The 25,005-nt window shown below is 39.4% G+C and overlaps 2 protein-coding genes across 4 annotated transcripts in view; one reads left to right on the top strand and one right to left on the bottom strand.

Annotated features, from left to right (window-relative positions):
* Positions 1 to 11,183, bottom strand: part of LOC138040949 (cilia- and flagella-associated protein 46-like) — a 123,180-nt gene extending 111,997 nt beyond the window's left edge. Inside the window, exon 1 of the mRNA XM_068886682.1 lies at positions 10,907 to 11,183. Coding sequence (XP_068742783.1) covers positions 10,907 to 11,077 — 171 coding nt within the window. The 5' untranslated portion in view covers positions 11,078 to 11,183. The remainder of the gene's footprint in view (positions 1 to 10,906) is intronic.
* Positions 11,184 to 11,273: 90 nt separating this feature from the next.
* Positions 11,274 to 25,005, top strand: part of LOC138040950 (AT-rich interactive domain-containing protein 5B-like) — a 32,561-nt gene continuing 18,829 nt past the window's right edge. The window contains exons 1-3 of one of the 3 annotated variants that reach the window (XM_068886684.1): positions 11,274 to 11,516; positions 18,272 to 18,398; positions 22,950 to 23,204. Coding sequence is in view for 1 of the 3 variants with exons in the window: in XM_068886683.1 (XP_068742784.1) it covers positions 22,726 to 22,746; positions 22,950 to 23,204 (276 nt within the window). In the remaining 2 variants the exon portion in view is untranslated. Of the gene's footprint in view, positions 11,517 to 18,271; positions 18,399 to 22,549; positions 22,747 to 22,949; positions 23,205 to 25,005 lie in introns of those variants that run through there. The other 2 variants (XM_068886685.1, XM_068886683.1) reach the window with 2 other exon arrangements.

Raw genomic sequence — 25,005 nt, 5'->3', positions numbered from 1 at the left:
TTTTGCCATCTTACTTGAGTCACGCTCTTCACAGGTCGAAAGTAAAACTCAAACTAAGGTGATCTACAAGCAAGATCTCAGAGATAGTAGACTACGTGACTTCGGAAACTGGATTACGAGACAGGACTGGTCTGAAGTTCTGAGTCTGTCAAGTGCTACTGAAAAATGTGACAAGTTCTACTCAATTATATCATCTGCTGTCACCTATTTTTTCCCTCTCCAGTGCGTTAAAATATCTGGTGATAAGCCATGGATAACAACTACTCTGAAAATTCTAATTTGTAAGCGCCAAAAGGCCTTACGTTTGTATGGTAACAGCTCCAATATTTTTAAACATCTACAAAACAAAGTGCAAAAAGTGGTAAAGCAGTGTAAAAGGTCCTACTACTCTAATAAGGTAGAGGCGCTAAAAGAGAGCAACGTAGCACGCTGGTGGAGGGAAATCAAAGGTTTGGGTGGAAGAAAACAGAATGATGAATGATTTCATCAGATGCTGGATGACAACATTCCTACTGTCGATGCACTAGCGGAACGGTTTGACACCTTTTTGTATGACCTAACGTCACACTTTATGCCCCTGCAGATAAAAAAAGAAAATCCAGTGGTCCTGATTGTATCCCTAGTAGGGTGCTGAAACTGTTTGCCTTCAAGTTGGCGCTTGTTATTACTGATTTGTACAATACATCGCTTGTGCAAGGCGTGGTCCCCAGTCAATTCAAGTCATCTCTGGTTGTTCCCATTCCCAGGACTACGCCTCCTAAAACAGTCAAAGAAGACCTGTGGCCGATAACTCTTACCTCTCAGTTGGCTAAAATTATGGAGGGTTTCACGCTCAAGCTCAACTTACTATATAAGCAGGTGGTGGACCAACTCAATAAGAAACAGTTTGCCGTCTGCGGCAAATCTACGACACACGCTCTAGTTTATTTAGTTTATTGTATTCTAGAGTATTTAGATAAGGGTGCTTGCTATGTTCGTCTTTTTCTAGCTGACTTTAGCAAAGTGGTTGATCTTGTGGATCACACGGTACTTATGTTAAAGCTTAGGTCTCTTGGGGTTCGTGATGCCATTATTGGGTGGAACGCAGATTTCCTCTCGCGCAAGTCACAACGGGTAAAAATTGGTGACGCTATTTCCCCCTGTGTTTTCTCTAATGGTGGCATCCCCCAAGGGACCAAACTTGCACCAATATTGTTTGCTGTGTTAGTTAACAAATTGGTAGCAGGTTGGTATACACGGGTGAAATATGTAGATGACCTTTAATTTCTGTTTTGGAGTGCATCTCTAGGTGTTCTCCTAGCTGCATCCCCTGCATTGTGAACGAAATAGCACAGTATGCATCAGACCACGGTATGCGCCTCAATGCGAAGAAATGTAAAGAGAGCATATTTAGTTTCCTGCAATATCAGCCCTTCCCGGCAACTCCCCTGTGTTTATCTGGTCGTGTAATTGAGAGGGTTGGTCACTATAAGTTGTTAGGTGTATTTATTTCTAGTGACCTTTCCTGGAATAAGCACTGTGAATATGTCCTTGCAAAAGCTAATAAGCGTTTATATGCATTGAGAGTGTTAAGGAAATGTGGCGTGGCCTGTCAGGATTTGGTTCAAGTATACTGTAGCCTGGTTAGATCAGTTATTGAATATGCAGCACTCATCTGGGCAGATGGTTTATCTGAGCAATTTAACCCTAGAATTGATACAAAAGAGGGCATTTAACATTATTTTCCCTGGGCTGCCATATAGTCAGGGAGCAAGTGTCGTAAAATTAAGTCCCGTGGGAAATTAATGCTTAAAGCAAGCCACTGGTCTAGATAATATTATGTTGAGGGAACCTTAGTGAACATGATAAATGTTGTCGGTAACTTTGTGACCCGCACCGACACGATTCACAGGGGATTAAAACACGTCTTATTCAATATTAGCATGGAAACGAGGCTAGATCTTAAGTCGTCTTTATTCCCTCTTATATGTCAATATTTCATCAACAAATTGTAAGAATAGCTTTACTCTAGCATTACACACATTTTTAGCTGGAAATTGTGATCATGTGACCTAAAGCATGAATACGAGTCTAAATCCAAAATGTGCCCTTTTTTTGTATCTTGTTTTAAAATATCACTACAAAAGTAAGTTATAATGAAGAAGAAACGTTTCATAGACTTTCTCACGTCTAAGACTGAAACCTTCTACCACTTTATCACTTGATTTAAGACATGAAAACGAGGCTATATCTCCTATCATCAATGATTTAAAAATTATATTTTTCATAAACTCAGTTTTTCTTGTGTTGTGTTCTAAAACAATATAATAAAATAAAGTCATATGAAATAATAACTATTTTCTAAGCTTATTGGCTCTTAAACTAAGAATTTGATGAAATAATAACCACAAGCTTAAAAACGAGGCTCTCGTGGTCAGCGGTTTTTTGCAGCAAAATACAGGTCTACCATTTTAACTTGCAGTTGAAATAGAGAAGATTGATGGTCTTTTCGTTTAAGTTTTTTTGATGGATATCGACCCTGATCCTGACCCTGACAAAGAACAAAAATCAGATCTAAGCGTATGTATTATATGACAAGAAAAAAATTGACAAAGATCTAGTTGTGCTGGGGGAGTCCGACTTGTTTGGCTCCTCCACAGTGAAGCAGATAATAGAAGGCAAGCATGTACGAAGAGGACAAACAGCACACTTAGTTACTCTTCAAGCTGTTTTCTCAATGTATCAAGAAGCATTTTTCCAGTTTGATGGAGAATGTTATCAAGCAATTTCCCAAGCAGCAAAGGAGCTAGACAAAGCACGTACACAAGGGAAGAAAGAAGAAATAGTCTATAAGAACACTAGAATCATGGACACTATCAGCTCTTTGAATGTTCTGGAGAAGATGACAGCCTTTGACAAAGCTCGTGATAAAAGGCCCATTTTCAAAGTGATACGTCAGTACATGCACATGGTAACAGAGATGCTGAGAGTCATCAGAGCTGTTAGAACGGGTGACTGGGAGTTCCATCTCCAAACCCTGGCCAAGTTCCCAAGATACTTCTTTGCCCATGACATGATTAATTATGCACGCATGATTCCTATTTATTTAGCTGAAATGGAGTCACTAAACGAGTCTGATCCAGATACAGTTGAGGAGTTTCAACAGGGAAATTGGGTCGTCAATAAGAACAGTGACACATCATTTTGTGCATTAGGTGCTGACCATGCTCTGGAGCACATAAATCGTTCTATGAAAGTTTCTGGAGGCCTCATTGGCATTACCCTTAATTCAAGTGCACCTAACAAGTTCTTTCTAATTGCTCCAGAACTCGCAAGGCTGGGTGAAGAAGCCAAGAACATGGCGGGACTGACCAGGCAAAAAACGGGAAAGGAACATCATAATCTAAGCACAGCTGTATTGGTACGCGAAGAAAGAAACGTGAAGAAGCTAACAGCCACAATCGAACGATTCACCGAAGAAAGTGACGACCTTTTTAACTTGGTGACAAAAGTAGTTGTTGCTGAAAAAGTTAAAGATGATCTTTGTGGTCAAAGTGTGATTAAAAGAAAGCTGCTGGAGACCTTTGTGAATGAACGGATCAAGTCAGACAAAGTAAGAAAACTTCTTACATGGAGAAGCAATGGGAAGAAAGTGAGCGTCTGTCTCAAAGACAAAGTTGTGGAATTACAGGAAGACAGGAACTTGTTTTCCCGGGTCTCCAAAAGTCGTCTTGAAATCGACATCAAAGAGGCTATCGGGCAGCATGAGTCTTCAGTCGTTCCACGATCTCTGTTTGCAAATGATAGAACAATGTTTAATTGCTCAATGAAAAGCGCAGTCATAAGTATTCTGGAGAAGACTGGTGAATCACTTGACACTTCAAGGACTGACAACAGCGTTGCCTCCTCAGCTCCATCCACAATGACAGTTGCTATCATCGATGGAATGGCAGAACTTCAGTCTCTGGACAAGCCACATTGGGTGAGCAGTTGCGAGAAGTGAGCCAAACACTTTAATGACTGTCTCTTTCACAAGTACTGTGAGAGTGAAGAAGTTCAATTGGTTTTTGACCGATATGACTTAACCTTCTTCGCTGAAAACTGCAACCAGAGCTCAAAGGCAAGGAACCACAGACCCAGTGTACTACCGTATCACTGACCTGACTCAAATTGCAAAGTCAACATGAAACAACTACTGTCTCACTCAAATACGAAGACGGAACTGACAGTGTACCTGGCACAGAAATCTATGGAATATGCTGTGCAAAATGGAAGACTCGGCGGTGGGAGCTGAATAATAAATAATGAATAACGAGTATAAATAAAAAATGAATAATGCATAATTGGGTCTGAAAACGCCTGAATAATGAATAGCCCAGTTATATGCCAGTGGAATAATGAGTAACAACAATGAATAATGAGTAGCCTACAAAAATTTAACAAGAATAATGAATAATTCGAACAAAACACACAAAGAATAATGAGTAATCGACGTCCAATTATTCAGCTTCTACCCCGAGGAAGACGCTTTGTTGTGTCATGGGCATGTCAATGTGAAGCTACCCATCAAAAAACCAAGCATCTCCAAAGTAATGAGGAAGAAGCTGATATGAAGTTAGTTTTGCATGCTCTTGATGCCGCTGCCAATGGTGCAACTACACTGGAAATCCACTCACCATACATAGATGTCCTTGTGTTGTCCCTAAGACGCTATCCAGAGCTCTGCCGAAACACCTACTTTGTAACTGGTACAGGCCAAAGACGTCGAAGGATAAGCTTAATGCCAATTTTCCAGTCTCTTGGTGCAGCTAAAGCAGCCGCCCTCCCTGCATTTCATGCCTTGAGCGGAGCTGACAACACCGGCAGCTTCTCAGGAAAAGGAAAATTGGCATGCTGGAAAGTCTTCAACAGAGCTGATGAAGATGTAATTACTGCTCTCGCAAACCTTGGAACAACAGAACACCCAGATGAAGATACCATAAAGGGAGTTGAGCAGTTTGTCTGCCATCTATACCAGCCAAATACAAGCATTTACAAGGTGAATGAGCTAAGGTGGTCGTTATTTAAGAAGAAACAAGCACAATTGGAGAGATTACCACCAACTCATGCTGCTTTACGTGAGGCCATTCTTCGAGCACATTATCAGACCATGGTATGGAACAACGACAAGGTTCCAAACCCGAATAACACATCACCAGAAAACTATGGTTGGAAGAAAGACAACGACGAGTGGCTGCCTGTGATGCTGACAACTCCGCCAGCTCCAGAGGCAATTATTGAGATGGTGAAATGTGGCTGTGTGAAGCAGCGATGCTCAATAAATCGGTGCCAGTGCCGAAAGGCTGGGCTAATCTGCACTGAACTTTGCGCATGCTCTGATGATGACGAGCCCTGTGAAAATGCTTTGCAGGAAGATGATAGTGATGAATATATTGATGACAATGATGAAAGTGAAAATAGCTATGATAGTGCAAGTGATGATGATGAAGACGATTAATGTTGTGAATTATGTCTATCACACTTTTAATGGGCGACTGATCACAGTTTTAAGATTGTAGAGTGTGTAGAAGTCTAGATGGTTGTTATTCTTGTCTCTTGAAATGATCTGTGATTATACATGTGAATGACATTAATTAGCATTATGGAGAAAAAGGTAGTTTAAAAATATAGCCTCGTTTTCATGTCTTTAATCACAAGATAAAGTTGTAGAAGGTTTCAGACTTTGATGTGAGAAAGTCTATGAAATGTTTTTTTCGTCATTATAACTTACTTTTGTAGTGATATTTTAAAACAAGATACGAAAAAAGGGCACATTTTGGATTTAGACTCGTTTTCATGCTTAAGGTCACATGATCACAATTTCCAGCTAAAAGTGTATGTAATGCTAGAGTAAAGCTATTCTTACAATTTGTTGATGAAATATTGACATATAAGAGGGAATAAAGACGATTTACGATAGCCTCGTTTCCATGCCAATATTGTATGAGACGAGTTTTAATCCCCCGTGAATCGTGTCGGTGCGGGTCACAAAGTTGCCGACAACATTTTTCATGTTCACTAAGGTCCCCTCAACCTATCTAGACCAGTGGCTTGCTTTAAGCACTAACTTCCCAGGGGAGTACACTTGCTCCCTGACTAATATGATGTTGCCCTTAGCCGCTCAGGATTGCTGCCCCTCAGTCAAAGGCGGGAAAAATCATGCCAAAAGTTAATGCAGAATTTCCAAGATAATGGTTTTCTTTCAAACATAATACCCATTCCCCCTGAAACCCACCATGGGTATTCTCTTCGCTCTGGCTCTGTTGTAAATAGCAGTGTTAAAGTAGTTGCCAGGACTGAACGGATGAACAATTTTTGTACTTATAAAATCAATGATATAGTTGCTGGTGCCCTCGTAATTCAGATGTAGCTGCAAGAGGGGTAAATAAACTGATCAATCAATCAAATGCAGCCTTCTCTGCAGTTGGACATTACATCAAGTCTCAGCCCTCACTCATGCCTAATGTAGACTCTGTGCTATGCCACACCCCTCACGGGAAGCATCTAATTATAAAAATCGGCAACAACCTAACAAGTGCATTTTATCAGATCACTCTTTCATAGAGCTCCATGAAGTATTCCTGCATTGCCACACCCTTCAAGGGAGTCTGCACATACAAACAATCCACAATGGGCAAGCCCAGCTCTGAGACTGCCCTTAAGGAGCTTATGTGCCATGTGCTAGGTGATCTACTGGAGGAGTGCATCGTATTGAAGTTAGCTAATTACCTGTAAGTACTGTGGTGGCAGTACCACAACAGACCTACAGGAGCTCAACAACTGGGAAAGAGTCCTTCATGTGCTGTACAGATATAACCTTCGCCTCTCTGCATACAAAACCGTAATAAACCCTCAGTTTACAACAGTATTGGGATGAATCTGGAGCACAGGCCCCCTTAAAGCTAGCCCTCACCACATTGCCATGTTGGCATCCCCTCCAGCTCCCAAGACCGTCAAAACCGTTGTTGGTGCCGTGATCCTCCCATCAGACTTTGCCACCCACAATGCCCTCCATGCTCCACTCGATCTTCTTGGATATGAGGTTATTATAGCCAACTCGGCTCTACACACCTCGATGACTATCCATCATCTCATATCCAGTGCACACTCGTGCAATAATTAACAACTATTTACTGAAGTGGAGGTGGAGATAATAGTGCACAAAACAGAACATGAAAGATGATTTTACAGCTATGTAACTCATTTATTCCTGCAATGATTCCGAGCGCAAAAGCCATGCGAGATGCCCGGAGGTGAACAGCAAAGGATATTTGGAGATTGAGTAGCCAATCAGAGCACAAGTTCAAAGCTAGCCACTGTTTTAGTATATACTAACCATATAATTAATCCACAAGTGCACGTTGGATATGAGATGACATATGACAGGACAGATAGCCAGGCGTTGACAGATAGCCAACAAGGTCTGCAGCACTGGCCGTGAGCACCTCGAATCCCTCAAATGACTTGTTTAATGCTGTATGTGAGGTCGGAGCTTTGAACTTTGGGCTTCCTTCGACCCACCCTGATCAACCTTTTGTTGTTGGGCCAAGTTTTTTGCCAATCCCTGCTAAATTTAAGTCGCAGATCGTGGCCAGTAAATTCATTGCTTTAATTCACTGTGAGCACGCGGCAGCGACTAAACTCACAGACTGGTCATACATAAATGAGCAATTGTTCAATTTCTATATGGCAGGGTCATCCATGAGAAGCTTGTCGTCGAACCATTTCAGAATTGGGAGCCAAACGGCTTGGGTGGTAGCGCTGTCGTTTCCAATCATGGAATTGGGGTTGGTGTACATCACCATTTGCTGCTTGTTGTTACATGCACCATTCTTCTTCGTGCTTTGGGCCTCACCACGTTACAGCCTCCACCAGCACCTCCTCAAAATGTGTCCACGGGGAGGGAAAATGGCATTCCTCGTCATGATCAACGACTTGAGGTGCTTCAGAAAGCAAACTGAACTGTCATTTAACCATAGGCCGCTCTGAAACTCACTTTTGTGCCTTATTACAGAGTCCGCCTTTCTTGTTCTGCGTTATATGAACTTAAGCCAATTATTTAACATGGAGTCCTGGGACTTTATTCAGGTTGGCCTTGTTGTTTGCAATAGCATTTTGCAAGATTATAGTTAGTCCTTCTCCCATTTTACCGGTAAGCACCTTTCCACTGTTTAGCCATCTTCAGCCTCTGCTGCTTATAGCTCTGCAGTCGTGTGTTTGCTGTCCTTTTAGTCAAATTGCTGGTTTCTTGGGAACCACTGCGGTGAAGACGGTCAGGGCTGGCTGTCATGAAATCATCAACTTGAAGGTTAAGTGCTCCAGCTCTGAGAGACCATGCTTATTCAATAGGATCCATTCTACCACATCCGCTACCAAGTTAAAGATAAATGGTGCTGAGCAGAAGAACCAGCTGGAGTCACTAATTGGCCACCTGCACCTTGCAGCCAAGCTGGTTTGGCCCAGTCGGACTTGATTGATCTCCTGTACTGACCTCCTGTCCGTTTTAATTCTAAATTGCACTTGGACCTGCAATGGTGGGACGAGTTCCTTTCTTCTTGGCATGGCTTCAGTTTTTGGCTCTTCCCAGGCGTGTCAGCTGCTGACAATATGAAAGTCACCTCAGATGCGGCAGGCTCTGTGTGCCATTCAGTCGCTCTTGGCTTATTTGCATGTAAGGGGGAACAAGGCACTGGCCCCCTGTTTCTATTTAAAGATGGCACTCCCTTGTCTTGTGCACGTCTGACAGATTGGCTGTGGAAGATCTTTTCCCCAGCTGGCTTGCAGGGACCGCTCTCAAGTCACAGCTTCCGTATTGGTGCTGCCACGGTGGCAGTGGGTAATGGGGTTGCCGACCATCTTATTCAGGTGCTGGGTCAATGGTCGAGCAACGCCTGTAGACCAATTGTACATATGAACCCCAGCTGTGTCCTTGGCTCAGTTCTCTATTCATCTTACATGGCGGTGTCCATGTGCTGATGTTAAGCACCTTTGGATGAAAACTTAGCTTCTGAGTTGTGGAACCCTGGTTTTTGTGCTCATTTTTGAACAGACTGCATTTTGTGGCTCGCATCAAGTTCCCCTGTCCCGCGGCAGTGACAGGGTTGCTCAGGTTCTGGATTCTCCTTGGATTACCTGTAGTTCGACCTTGGAGGCATACATGTGTCTTCCAACTGTCTCTTCGTGACCTCGGACAGGTAGTACGCAAGTTTGGGTGAGCACCCTGTTACTCAGGATTGATCATTGTGTGGGGTTGGTGCTTGGTAGTTATTTGGGAGTTTAAGCAAATCACTACGGATGGTGCTACTACGGCTGCCGTGACTGAAAAGGTCTGGGGAGACTACGTCTCAGTGGTCTGCTAAATTTTAAGTTTAGCAAAGCAAAATACAAGGAAACATGGGCTAAAGGTGTTTAAAATCTCTTTTATTTAGTTTCTTACCTTCAAATGGCTTCGCTGAAAGGACGATGGCCGTTGTTCGCCATGCTAGGACGAACAGATTATTTCTGAGCAAAAGCAAATGCTATACACCTTGTACAATAACAACAATTTGATGGATGAAATATACAATTTCAGAGAAAAATATCTCAAAGAATATTGAGTGAAAAAGACACATGTATCTATACTCAAAGAAGCAAAATAGCATCGTATAGTATCCAGAAATAAAACATCTTCACTAAATCCTCAAAGCAAACTTAACCGAAGAAAAACAACCGCGTGCTGAACTCACTTCGCCATTCCAACACCTTTGCCAAAACTTATCGTAAGTTCATAATACGGATTTACAAGCTTATGAGAGGCAACCTTGACACAATCCTTGACTTAAATTGACTTTAAAGGATATAGTATCCAATGGAATTCTTAAAATGCCGAGTTGTCCGTTGAAAAGGGCCAGAGAAGCGAAATAAACCTGACGTAGTAGCCACTACGGCAAAACATCGCGACTCACGTAGTCAGATTTCACACTACGGCTGGATGCAACCGACGTACATGCGCAGTGTTTCATTTTGGGAGAAATTTACTTCCGGCAGCCGTATTAGAGCCAGCCGTAGCGATTTGCTTAAAGTCCCTATTTGGGAGTTCAGTCCCTTGACTTCCCTGTTTGCAGGCCCATCCTCCAAGCACCTTGGAGATCTTTTTAATGGTGGCCGCTCACAGGGTTGTCATGGTTACCTAAGCACATGCTTACGGCTCCCACCGATTTCTCTGCATCGGCACCTTCCCCAACGCCCATCTATTGGCAATGAGTTTAATAAAGAATGAAACGTTTTCAATGTTGACATCCGTGGCTGTCTGTCATCTAATAGATCATAGGTGAGAACCAACCAAAACGTGTGCATTATTAAGATTATTATAATTATAAATATATATGATATATATGAAGGTAAGAAGATGGGTTTCGCCACCTGGAGCGAAGCTGTTACCGCTGCAAGAGACAAAGCGGGTTGGAGGAGACAAGCCAATGGCCCTATTCTCCCAGAGGAGACATAGGAAATTAAAGTAAGTAAGTATATGAAGGTATGTTGGTATAATTTAATTAAAAACCATGGATAAATAGACGTTATTCGCTTGTACATTTATTTTTCCCAATTCAGATCATATGACGATAATCAGGAGATTTGGCCATAGCTCTTTGTCTTGTTCCTTAAAAGAGCGCTTGCACACATATTCATGCTTGCATGAATTCTTTTTAATGAACAAGACAGAGGATCAAATCTTCTGAGTATTATCACATGATCTGTATTGTGTAAACAAACTGTACAATCAGCGAATAAGGTCTATATAATTTATGATTTTTCCAAACAAGTATTTTGTAATCAATTTCACCTTTAACATAGCGGGAAAAATAAATACACGTAAATTCATTTGATACTAAAAGTCTACAAGACATACCTTTAAAGCTGCTTCAGCGCACAAAACGAAAAGATCCGGAGACACTGCATCAATTTTGTCGTCAACTGAAGATTGTCTTTCCTTCCTCAACTTCTCGTAGGCCTCCGTCAGCGCAGACAAATCGTCATCTTGTAACGCTGCGTGAACGAGCTTTCTAATATTGCTATCCATTTTCCTGAAGAAATCGTTCAAAACCTAGGACCTCAGCTTGCCGTATCCCTTCGAATTTGCACACAGTTCAGCCAAAGTGAACCACCATCTTGAATATTTTCCCAACGGAGTCACAATCAGTCACTATAGCAACACAAAGCGCGGGAGTTTTGATTTTCCTCACGTGATGCATATTCGGTCGCGGAAGATTGGAGCCAAACTGAGTGGGACGAAATTTTTCTTGCATGAATTTCAATGATGCTAAGGAGCGTTGTTGCAGCTGGCTTTATTCGATAAAAACAATGGCTATAGACGACTTCTAAAACCTCAGTCTCTAGCTTGTTTGACTCAAGAATGCCTTGAGTTGAAGGGAAAAAGCTCCAAGGAAATCTGTGATGAGGGAGTGTTTTGAAATCCTGTCATCGAACCTGGACATGGCGATCATCCTTTCGATTTTAAGGTAAGGACGTTCATCTTTCATTTGAACCCATTCCGTAGTTTTAGGATATATTTAAGAAATCTATTTAACTCCCTTCAAAGAATAGTTATGAAGTAACAAATAAGAATCATTTGCTAACTGGTCTGGTTAGATATTTGGTTCTTCAACCAGTTTCGTTTGTCATTTTTTTTCTTCGTGCAAGAAAGGGCGGAGGGGGCTACAAAGCTTCTTGTAAACGCTTATGAACGTTGCGTTCGGATACCGAATCTGTCTTCATTTGTCTTTGTCAGTATTCATCTTTGTTGTGAGCGTCAATTTTGAGTGCTTAAATTGCATGTCAGTCGAGATTTTTTGGCAAATATTAATTATTTTTGAGAGGTAGCTTGATTTAAGTAGGGAGTCTTTTTGGGTATTCAAAACAATCTGAAGATTCGTGATAATTCCCGTATACCCCCGCGCACGATTTTTTGGGGGTTAAATTTTGGTCCAAGGATTTTTTGGGGTTTTGTTTGAAGCCCTGGGGATTTTTTCAATTTTGATTTTTGCCCCCATTCAATCATCCCTGTCACTTGAAATCCGGAGTACCCCCCCCACCCCTAACTGGAACCTGGATAGGATGGGAGTTTAAAGTGCCCCTGTGACCAAAAAATCGATTCATAATTTTCTTTGGATTTCAAAACGATGTTAACAAAACACTAAGTGACCCACGTTTTAAGCCTTGATTTCAAAAAGACACCTCTTTATTTTAACTGTAATTTTCCTATTTTAATGGTTTGCCATTACTGACATTATGTCCTTGAGAGAGCTGGATCAAGGAGAAAATGACGTCAAAGGCTCACTAGTCTAAGAATGCAATACGTGTGTACGCCGCAGAATTAATATGCAGCACGGGGGTTTTGGGCTTTCAGACATTTAAACTCACGCTTTGCATATATAATAAGCTGCATTCACACGCTGAAATTTTAAGCTAGTGAGCCTCTGACGTCACTTTTCCCTGGATCCAACCGTCTGAGGTCCAATGGGTCAGTTTTGAACGCGCGTAATGGCGGAGCGTGAAATCCAAAACTTACTCTCAAAGTAAATGGCCTTTGGATGAAAATCAAAGCTCAAAATTTTGCCAGTCAGGTTAAGGAAATTTTGCCAGTCAGGTTAAGGAAAAAAGGAAGTGGTTTTTTTGATCACAGGGGCACTTTAGAGCTTTCGATCTAACGAATTTGTTTCAGAAGACTTTCAGAAACATTTGCCATATGCATGCAATCTGAACATGTGCTGCTGAATAAATTAACAGTTCAGATAATGTTCAGAAATGCCCCCAATAATTAGTGGATTTCAATAAGCATCTTGAATGTGACTCACAAAATGTCTCCAAATGCAGCCCCTCGAGTACACTGTAAGGATAAACAGCTACATTAACCCTAAGCTAAAAATAACGCTAACCTTTACCCTTGCTTTATCGTTGAAAATGAGCAAGGCTTAGACTTTAATAATGGGACACTTCATGTTGGATGTCGAAATTGGGTGTGCATCTAATAAGGGTCATTTCTGGACATAAGTGTTACAGTTTGCAACTCTCTAAGATAATAACCAAGTCATGGTTGACAGCTTGCCAATACCTTAATGGCATTTTATTTTGAGTAAAAGGTCCAGATAACAGCAACAAAATAGTCAGTCATAGTGTTAGTAATGTTGCTATGGGTGTCCTTTAAATATACAGCTGTTAGGGTGAAGTTGTGCTGAAGGGTGATGGGTCTCAGGAGGTCCATGATACAAGAAATTTTTGCGCTTGTGGCATTGAGGATGGAAACAACTGCCTGGTTATCACAGGAAAAACGAATATGCCTATTGTGCCAGCTAGAACCCCATATAGCACAATCCAGATAGATGGGAAAAAGCTCTTGCCAGGCAATGCTTATATCAGGGTTGGACCCGAGAACTTGCTGAGGGAGCCACCTGCCCTGGAGCCAGTGAGGGGGAAAATACACACCATAGCCTATGGACCCTGCAGCATCAGAAAATAGAGAGACCCCATTCTAAGAACCCAGAAAAAGGGCCCATGTATCCAAGTCCTTGCAAAATTCCTTGTTTAGGGGGTTAAAACAGAGGTTGGAGAGGTCGCATATGTACGCAATCATGCAACGAAGGAAGGGGCCACCAGGAGTGACTACTTTGCAAGCAAAGTGGAGGGATCCAGTAAGTGATTGAAGGTCACAGAGGCGACCGACTGTCTTGCTCAGCCATGACTCAATGAGGGTACGGAGTTTAAGAGAGCTTGTCTCCCAGAAGTTGTGCTCCCATTTGTTGGAAATCCAGTGAAATGCCCATAATTTCTAATTCAGTGGAGGGGCCAAACATCTTCCTTGCGGCAAGAGGTATGTCCAGTTCAGTGAATAGGGTGAGAACCTGGCACAAGGCTGTAGAACAGAGGGAGCGAAGTGGCAGTAAGGCAATGAAAAAATCATCCAGGTTGTGTAGGACCCCTGAAATGTCGAGTATAGAATGGATGATCCACTCCAAACCCCCAGAGAGCAAATTGAAAAGGTGAGGTGTGATCCTGAAACCAAAAGGAAGAACCATGTCAAAGAAGTAAAGCTCTTTCTGGATCCAGCTCAGGCCCAGGAGTTTCCGGTAAAGAGAGTGGACAGGTATTGTCATTCTTTGACACAAATGCACCTTTCCCAATGGGGGAAGAAGCTGAATAGCATGATAAACAGTGACAAATCGCAAGGAATAGTCCTCAGCCAGTATGTTGGCATTGATACTACAGCATGTAGATGGTAACTGTTTGGGGTGAGAGAGGTGGAACATAGTGTGCCAATTTTTCTGAGTGCTTTTCAGGGACTAGAGCTAGAGGGAAAATATGAAAATTGTCAAAGAGGTGCAAAAGGAAGGGGCCTGCTGTATGACCATTTTGAACTTCAGTGAGCAGATTCTGTTCCAAAATGTCAGGGTGCAGGTAAGCCGAATGCAGATAAGAGCAGGAGGTGGTAGTCCTGGGGCCGGATTAGCCGATACGAAACCCTTTCCTCAGCCCTTGGCAAAGAAAAAACACAAATGATTGGTCCTGGTGATCCTCAAGATAGTTTTCAAATAGGTGAATGTTCACAGGAGTCTTGGGTGTCTGAGTGAGTAGAAAGTCATTGGCATTTGTTATCACTTGAAGACTTTCCAGGGTGCTGGCTTGAGTGGGTTGTTGCAGGGTGGCCCACAGCCTGGGACTGAGCAGTGGTGGGTGGAAGGGCAGGGGGGGGCCTGACAGAGGAGAGTCCCTTGCTGTAATTGCAGCACTGGTCCCCAGATCAGGATGGGCTGTCCCTTTGGGGAGAGAGAGGGCAAGTTTGAGACAGACGATATTCCCCCCCCCCCCCCCCTCCCACCACAGCTGTAACAGAGTGAACGAGATATACCGGTGAATTTTTCAAGGTAGAGTTGGGGACGAATGGCCTTCCAGGACAGGGTATGGTTCCTTGCAGCTCTCCATCTGAAGTCCAGGTCATAAGCCAGCCAGGCAATGCCTAAAAACTTTCTGTGGGCCAATTATGTCCACTGCCCAGTGAGGGAATGCCCCTATAACGAGAGTAGCATACACAGAAAAAGCGGATAACCAACAATCAAAGGCATCGATTGGCAATTTTTGGCTCTTTTCTTGCCAGGAAAATGGATGGGTACCAAGTCGCTGGTTAAGGTGACAGTAAGGAGCCCAGATGTGTTAAGAGAGGTAGCAGAATAATTATTTGGGGAACAGCAATACAAAATCAACTAACTCACCTGTCTATAGCTTTCCTTGTTTTGTCTTCCACATGAGCCCACAAATTGCCGGATTGGGGAACTCCTGAATGATTTGGTAGGAGGCTTTCGATGCTGTTTGGGTCTCCAAGATCTATAGTAGGTGGCGATCATTGGCTTGGGGAGTAGGCGACCATCTTGCTTTCTACAATAGCTGATATGATTGCTGTGATCTCATCGATGTTGGGGTTTCGATGACTATCAACTGGGCTGGGTGTAGGATCAGGCAGGCATTGGCTTGAGCACTTGTCGGAGCTTTAGATCCCTTGGGTCACATGGTTGGTGCCTCTGTTTATTTCCACTTGCCGCCATTTATGATTGGTTTTTAAGTTGTGCAATTAGCAGCTATCGCTGGCCAGTTATCGGCAGGTTTTTCTGCTGGCATTGTAGTCGGAGTACTTCTGTTGTCATTTTTGTATAATCTCTCTTGGTGGAAATTTAGGAAGCAAGTGAAAAAGACTCACTTCACGGTCAGAATAAATAAAGTATTTATCAGACAAAGTGTACATGTATAGCAAGCCCCAAAAAAATTGATTGGATGTCGGCAAAAAATCTAATTGGTTCCAGTAGAAGGAGGCAGGAAAAAACGTGTGTTGATTGGGTGCGAAGCACACAAACAAACTCGTGACATAATTAGTAAGGTACAGAGGTCAATTGAGCTAGACATTAAGTACAGTTTATGCTAAAGCAGAAACAACCATTCAAAAGTTAACAGCTTTTCTGCATTCACAGTAAGTGTTCTGAGTTATTTTTGTCTAGATGACATTTCAAATAATGCTAATGATAATGACATCAAACCTGTGATGTTAAGGCATATAAATATTGAATAATTTGTCAGCATTTAGTATTACAGTTGAACAATGCATTTTATTATTTTTTCCCACCACATGACTGGCTCTATTATTCAACAAATCCTGTGATTTCATTGGTACTAGGTGTGGGTAGAATTTTCTCTTAATTAGCTTGTGGCCCACTCACAGCAGGTTGTATCATTGTACACTAACTCACTGATTACATCACCACATTGCAAATTTTTTGAGAAACTAATATATAGATTTAGCCAAACCTAAAAGCGGAGCCTCCCATTTCTAACCCCAGAAAGCAATATAGTATATATGGAAGTAATTATGCTTCTGCATAAAGTATAAAATATTAATCGTAATTAGTGTATACAGTTTACAGTAATCAAACACCTGTGAGCTGACAGCAGTAAACAAACAAGCCTTGCAAACAATAACCAACAATTTTAATCAACAACTAAAACTGAAATTACATGCACAGTAATCTCTTTCACAACATTTTCTGTTTGACTGATAATCTTCACACCCTCTCTCTTCAGTCAAGCTAAAGAGTAGTAAATTCACTTACTCAACTGCAATTTCAGTCAAACAACTGAAAGCAGCTCACAACTGGATATCCTTTCACACAAAAAGCCTATAAAATGTGATTGTTGAAAATTATGCCAAAATCTATGTCAACATGGAATTGCAAATATTTTAGGCCTTCTTCGTTGTTTAGTGAGTTTTACAAACTACATGTATGTGAGGCAGCAAGGCATACATTAAGAAGGAAAACCATTGTAAAGTAGTGTTTTGTCTCTCGCTCTATTTCTCTCAGCTTTACTTTGCTTACCGGGGTAAATTTCTCAAATTTCATTGCCTCTTCTCTACTAGTGCTCTTTTCTGCTCTTTAATCTTTATCTTGTTGCTCTTCACCAGAAAAACGCAGGTTGCCACATGCAATGCTGCCAAGCCATAGAGCGTTTTCACTCATGTGACCAGCAGCCATATTGGATTACTGAAACAAAAGAAATGTTTTACATAAAAATAGAGTTCAATTCCCAGAGGATTAGTTTGGTTCACCATCATGGCAGCCATTTCTTTGTTTTGGAACACCAACATGGCCACCGTGACCTCATGTGAAAACCCTCTATTTCCCGCCAAAGAAAATTGCCTGAACATTCCCATTCCCAGAGGCTGTCCTGCCTCAAGAATTTCTCTTGCATGGATAGATTTCCCAAAAAGTTTGGCCCATGGTGCTCCGCTGGAGCGCTTTGCGCAATTGAGCTCCACTGTAAAGATACTTACCATCATTTTTATGTTTTAGTAAAAAGCAATGTTACATTTATTATTATTAACCCTTCCCCACCTGAGAATGGGACAAAGGTATTTTTACATTGGCTAATGCCAGATGATTTTACTCACCAATTGGGGACACTAAGTCTTTAGGTGTGAATGGGTTATTATTTTCCACCTTTTGTTCTATTTGCTTTACTCCTAGAAATTGATTTGTTTTTTTTTTGTTTTTTTAATAATTTTATTTTTTAAATACGCACAGTTACACCATAAAACATTGCAAACTACAGTAAACAATAAAATAAGTATTGCAATGCGAACGTGACATGAATTACAGCACTACCAACCACTAATTATTGCATTAAAATTACATGTTTTCTAACATGCCAAATTAAATACATGTAATAGAAAAAATAAATAAATAAAATACGACTTCTAGTACTTCGAAAAACCATTTTTTCCTTTGGGGTTACATTTATAATTATAGTTTTAAAATAGAGGAATCAATATTTAAGAATTCAAGGTAAACGGTCCAGGAGACTCATTCCAGCAGGGACAGAAGTGGCACACCTAGAAATTGTTGCAGATTCTTGCTGTGATTAGATTGTTCAGGGGTTTAGAAAAAAATTAAGATGTTATCTATATTGGGAAAAACTATGCCCTCTTTCTTGAGTACCAACTTGATCTCAGGCACAGTTTTCCCAAGACAGACATCTTTGCCAGTGAATTACAGTTTTGTACATGTCAAGTATTACAAGGTGGGGAGAGGGTCAGCTACAGTGTATAAGAATTGTTTTGGTAAGATATCTCATTGCTTCAGAAGAAAGGACATGACTTGTATAACTTGTAACCACTTTATATCTTTGATCTACTGTAACCGTAACAGTGACTGAAAATTTGAGTTTATTTTATGAACAGGATCTGAAGAAAACAAATTTGCTGACTGGTTAGCATTGTGACTGAAGAAAGTATTCCTGGAGTTTCTTATAGTTGAACTGACTTTACAGAAATAAGTTGCAGTGATGGAAATTTTTCTCAAGTGAACGTAAGATTAATTTTTAGTCAAAGTCTTTTGGTTTTGATTGTATTTTTTAACCTGTCAATTTTTTGTTTATTAATCTTTCTTGTAACTCTAAGTCTTATATATTGCAACTCAGGAATAGTGTAACAAAACAAAACAATGCAAAAGGATAATATTTTAAAAAACTACAAATTTAACCATAAGATTTAAGACTTACTAGTTAGACTGCAGCTGAGTGACAATATTTTCAGGATTTTCAGTATTGTGAGAACAATTTACAGTAGACTGAGTTGAAAGAATAAGTAAATTGGTTTTGATATTTTATTATAGAAAGATTAATTCTATATCTAGAGGTGATCATTGGTCTTTAGACTCAGATTCATTCTGTACAAGATGCACTTTGCGTTTGATTAATAACAGTGATTGCCTCTGCATCTATTTGACATTTATGCTAAAATTATTTAAGTCTGATCAAAGTAATATTTTATTGTTAAATTAGTGTGAACTTCGTCATCTTGTATTGGCTTGCATTGATATTTGCAGGCACCAATTTCTTGGGTGTTGTGCTGTGGTTAGCACATACATGTAACTGTGAGTTCTTATCCCCAACCAATAATAATAATAATAGGTTATTATTAGACTCTGATCATTTCATGTTACAAAATACTGTCTACAAAGCAAGATTGTGTAAAATTTAATGATTCCAGTCATGGTAACAACTAAATGCAATATTAGTCTGGTTGCTGTATTGTAATGTTAGCCTTGTGGTTTTCATTTGGGTTGTTATTTACATTCTGCCAATTTTCAACTGAAACAAAAATTAATACAATTGCTCCTTACCCAATGGGACCCAACTGTTTACAGTCAAGGTTGCAAATAATTAAAGAATCTAGAACTTATTTCATGGAAATAAGCACTTATAATAAGTAAATAATTATGAATAAATTCTGTCATAAGTTACTGTAAGTGAAGAATGGATAATAAATTGAATGTTGATTGCAGTTTTAACAAAGTTAATCAATGTCAAACTATTTAATAAAAAAAAATTTTTTCTGTATTTTTAATTGTACTTTTCTTCATTATTACTTTTAATTTCATCTACAAATGAATAAAAGCAACTGCTTTTATGATGTGATAGCAGATATTTTTGCCGATCAGTTGTCATACAATGCAATCTCTTCCGACAGATCTGAAGATGATGTAGATGTACTAGTGTTTTGGGGAAAGAAAATGGCTTCTTTCACTAAACTAAAAAATAATTTCAAACATGATTAACTGATCACTTTGACTGGTCTTGTGAATTGTAATTGTTATTACTGTAATGATATTGTTAAGCAGTTCATTTCATTGTTCCCAGCAAGATGCTGATGTTTGCAGAAGTGGCAAATTTCTTGGTGATTCTTGTAATAATTATTATTATTATTATTATTATTATGTACAGCTGTAGTTTGAACAGATCAAAATGGCTTCGTAAAGAGTTTCAATGATTTCAGAATTTTGCAAGATAACCCACTTGGCTCAAGACTTTCTTAAGTTCTTGAATAATGAAATCCTGCCAAGGAAAAAATTAAGACTTGCTATCCAGTTTTTTGACCATTCTGTTTTTATTGTTTCTCTGTAATTTGTCCAATGTTGCATAATAAAACAGTCCCTATTATTATCTTTACAATGCACCTTATTCCAAAATGGCCACCATTTTCGTATTCTTTTGTTTCCCTGCAAATTGGTCTTATGGTCCTGTTCAAGATTAAACATTCTTTTGAATTTTACATTTGAAAGCAAGGCCATAGGGGCCAATTTGCATGGAAACAAAAGAATACTAAAATGGTGGCCATTTTGGAATAGGGTGTGTAGTTATTGTTATCATGATCATCATCCTCTTTGTCAATTTTACTATTATTATATGATAGCGATATTCTTGTGTAAATGAGGTTAAAATATAATAATATTATTTTATGAAATGTAAAGCTACACATTTATGTGATATTTAAGCAATAAAGGACGTTTTCCGTGTTTCCATAGGCAGTGATGCAAACCCAAGACGGTTTGCATAACTGTCTCCAATTCTCCCAACCCCTCCCCCTCCCCCCTTGTGTTTAGATGAGGCTATGAAAACACGGAAAAAAGTCCTCTATTGCTTTTATAAAATATTTCCCAAAGATAATTTGACAAATGAAGGAAAATGCTGGGTTTTTTTACTCCTAGATTGAAACAGATTTTCTTGGTGCACGCTCATATTTCCTATCAGCCAATCAAAATGTGCATCTGACTACGTCACCAATCAAAATTTGTGATGTCACAGCCGTGTTTCCATACTCTCATTTAAACGCAGCTATTGACCAATGAGAGTGTACGTACTATACTAATTATTTTACAAAAAGCCATGTTGCACTATTGCAACAACAGTTCTGAGAGATGTTCCAGGTTGTTTCTGCTCTGGAGAGAAGATCCATTAGGCAGAGTGGAACCATGGCCACTACTCTAAGCCTAGCAGATTAGTAGTTTTTTGCAAGATGTACAGTATGTGGAGACAAACATTACACACATTAACCACCTCTTTTACAAGTGACTTTGTGGGTTGTGCAATCCAAAGTTTAAAAATTGAACTGTCTAGTTCACAATACTTGCTGAGCAAGTGACGTCCACTGTGCTTGCATACATATTGATGGTATCAGTTTTATTCAAGGCATATGCATGGTTCTTGAGCACCTTGCAGCAACATGCTAGGTATTCCTTCCTGATCTCCTCTGTCATCTTGTTATGCTTTAGGTCATCTGCTTCTAAAACTTCAAGGTATTTGTATGCACTGACTTCCTCTAGTGATTTGATGGCTTCAAATGATAGCATACATGTATCATTGTCTGAGATTTGACTACCAACATCACTTGATTGATCGGGTGACACACTTCCATCCTGATGTCTTCACCGAGAAAACGCTGTGGATGAGGCTTTTAATTTCTGATTATATTGTTTTGCGCAGAGGCTTGAGTTCATCGTTATACAACGGAAGGGTGCTCTTTTTGTCCCCATCTTGCTGTGGATTATCTTATAAGTGGATTTAACTGACAGATATTAACAGGAAAGATCTATGAAAACGTTTTTTGGTGTACCATGAGTTATCATACTGTACTGTAAGTAGTGTAAGCTTTTGTATTGTTAGTAGTGTGAGTGATCGTATTGTATTGTAAATAGTGTATGTACTGCATTGTACGTAATATAAGTAGTGTAAGCCTTTGTATTGTAAGTGATGGAATTTTTAAAACAATTCTATAAAAAAGAGAAGAGATGAAAACAAGTGTACTCACTAGAATGTGCATTGCTCCCCCTATATCATTATTTTTGTGATCATCATCATTAATATTATTCTTGTTAATATTATGATTATTCACCATTTCAGATACATATCTCTTAGCTATCATCACAAAGTATGGCAGGAAATATTGGTCTGCAGGGTCTTTTGCACTTTTGAGAAAATCTTCTCATTACAATAATTTTACTTAGCAAACCAATTTAAATAAAAGTAGATTGATTAATCCACAGTGGGAAACCAGAAACTGAAATAGTGTGACAGATATTTTTACAAAGCGCTATTGAGCTTAAAGGCGACATTTTCTAAATTTAGCTCAACCAGACACAACACTTAAATTTATCAGTCCACAATCATGTGTTTTCATCTTTTACAATCAAATTAATATAGTTGTTATCACACAAAAAGTGCAAATCTGTCACAGTTATTTTTTTAAAGACGAAGCCATTTTGAAAGTGTGTTAATTGAAGTGGTGACTAGGCAAAAAATCACTTGTATTGCAATTTTTATTTGTGAACAATTACATATTTTGTTCCTATAATGGTACGATTTGTACAGAAGTAATATTTCCGATTGGAATATACACGTTCCAATTTTTCACATTGAGCGGGTTAAAACGACAAGTTCACTTTTGAGACTTGTGGCGATCTTCTTGACTTGGGAGTGGAGGAAGTTGTTTAAAATATGCGTTGTGGAAAAACGATTTCCGGCAAAGTCTACATTGAGGGGGAATTTGTGAATATGAAGGAAATGAACAACAATGTCGAGAACCAGGAAATGCTTTTAACAGCACCGCTATTTAATCAAGTTTTCGTTATTATTTATTACAGTCACGTTTTCCGATTGCTGGCGTTTCAAATTTGTGAATTATTGTCAAAAAGAGGGTCATTTTATTTTCAACCCGAACACATGTGACAAGCGTGTAGATTTGAACTGTCAAAATTTGTAAGTGATAGATCGGTGACGTTTTTTAAGTCACGTGGCCTTCCAAACTTTAAATCTCATTTGTTATGTGTAGCGATCTCAGTGTAAACTTCATCTACGATGCCCGTAACTGAAGTACAGGTATTTTTGATTTGTTTTCGTTTTTAGTGGCCCAAATTTTCGCGCGATGTGGCCATTTATTTTTTAGATCCTTGAGGAATATTTTGAGTTTAAACAAACGCGTCAATCGACTATTTAGACGTGTTCAATTGATTTCAATTTTGTAGCATACCATGACAGAATTACTGCCTAACTGACTTTAAATTATTGATTTTTATTTCCAGTGGATCGGAGCCAGTTGTGGACGGCACAGTTCGTATACCTTCTACAAAGGCTTTAGATTAATTGTCGATGGAGTTGTTAAAAATTTTTGTCTTGGAGAGTTTTATTTTGTGAAGAATTCCATAAGCGAGCCGATATGCATAGCTGAGCTACAATTAGTTTGGCACGATGCAAGCACTGACAGCAAGCTCGCTTCCGCGAGGCTGTACTTCAGACCAGAAGATACCCCGACAGGACGCCTTCCAAGCCATGGACAGGTTAGAAATTTATGGATTTATTTTTCAGGGATTTCCTTTAATTTTTTGGCGCTATAATTTGCCGGTTTGGTGTCCGAAATATGGCCATGGCTAACAAATGTTAAAACAGTAAAACTTTGTTTGTTGAAGTTATAATGCTTCATTGATTTTGTGAAGACGTTATTGAAAAAGTTGCTTCGTTACTGCTTAATATTTTCAGTTTTAAAGGGCGAGTGTTCAGGGAAAAAATGAAAAATTATAATTCTACTTAATTCGAATTAGATGTTCAAAATCTCGAACGACTGGGAAAATAAATCACAGATTTTTAACGGAATATTTAGGACGGTGTAACACGCTTTGTAGTCACCCACTTGTGTCCTATATTTAGATGAATATTTATTAGAGCTGGAAAAAATAATATGCCTAAAATATTTTAGTTTTTAGCAAAGATCGTTTAGTTAAACAACGCCAAAGAGTTTCATTTGAACGAAAAGGAATCGGAGTGGTGAGATTTGGCATTTTGTTTCTATAGCGCGCCGCGATGAAGTAAAAGAATTCCCATGTGCTGCTGTACTTCATTAAATTTTGTTTCACAATTCTAATAATGCCCGAGTTGATTTTATGGTCTGTTAATTGACCTGACAGACTACTTAAAAATTCTTAAGGCGAAGAAATCACATCGACTCTTTTTCTCCGAAATTAGGATACACTGTAGCGTTTATTAGAAACAGCATGGCGGTTTCATGCAAGAAGGTTTTTACTGCACTACGCAATTTATATTCATGAGGTCATTCCTGTAAACAAAGTTTTATTCATCGCGCGTTGCGAACCGTGTTTACAATAATTTATAATTTTTTGCTCGTTTGGAGTGCTCATTTTATTTAATTTTCACGTTAAGTTAGACTATTAACGAAGGGCTTTATTTGCGATCGAGAAATTGAAGCCGCGAGCGGTATCTGACACGAACAATTGAAGTTGATTAACATTTTGAGCAATGTGAAGTCAAATTCTCTCTCAATGTTTCCGGTCAACAGATTGTGTTTCAGCTTACCCGAAATGTTTTTAGTTTTGACTTTAATTTTGTGTTTGCATTTACAAATTTAAAATATAAAAATATGAGCCGTTTTGGCTGCGCGATATGAGCAGAGTTTGCCATGAAATTTAATAAAAGATAACCCAGCGACACTCTCGACAGATGCGAATTAGGAAAACACAATGGAAAATATTTCAGTGAAAATAATAACCTGCCTTTTAGCGTTTTAGATATTATGATAATCGGCCTTTCTTTTTTTGTATACTCAGTTTACGTTTAAGGGTTAAAAAATACTACATATATTTTATTTCTATTTTGTCGTGATTTCAGTCATCTGGACGCATTTCAACTCTGCGGGCATTTGCGGCGAGATCGATCTGTGTAAACAAACTACCACATGGTTTTGACATTAATTGAAATTAAGAAATTAAAATCTATCAATTGTTTTAGTCGAAATTGAAATCTTTGTTACATATTTTACAATTCTGTACCACAAATGATCGTTGAAGTGTTATAATATACCGTAACTTCAGAAACAAGGGTTGCACGCACTGGTATATTTCACTTATAATTGCTTTGGTTTTGTATTACACAGTTTATTTCGATCACGGGATTACAAATCACTTTTGCAATAAATGATTGTGCTCTTCTTAGTTCTTACTCTCGCCCGAAGATCCTGAACGATGATCTTTCTTTATAATTCCTCTTCTGTTTTTTAAGAACCCTCTTAGCGATTGTGTAAATGACATTTTCTCCGTTGTGCTTATTTGGTTCGCACAAAAAAACCCG

The sequence above is a fragment of the Montipora capricornis genome, chromosome 3, assembly GCF_036669925.1.
Source record: "Montipora capricornis isolate CH-2021 chromosome 3, ASM3666992v2, whole genome shotgun sequence".
Lineage (NCBI taxonomy): Eukaryota > Metazoa > Cnidaria > Anthozoa > Scleractinia > Acroporidae > Montipora > Montipora capricornis.
The sequence above is the reverse complement of the archived record's forward strand: the minus strand, read 5'-3'. Positions and strand labels throughout refer to the sequence as shown.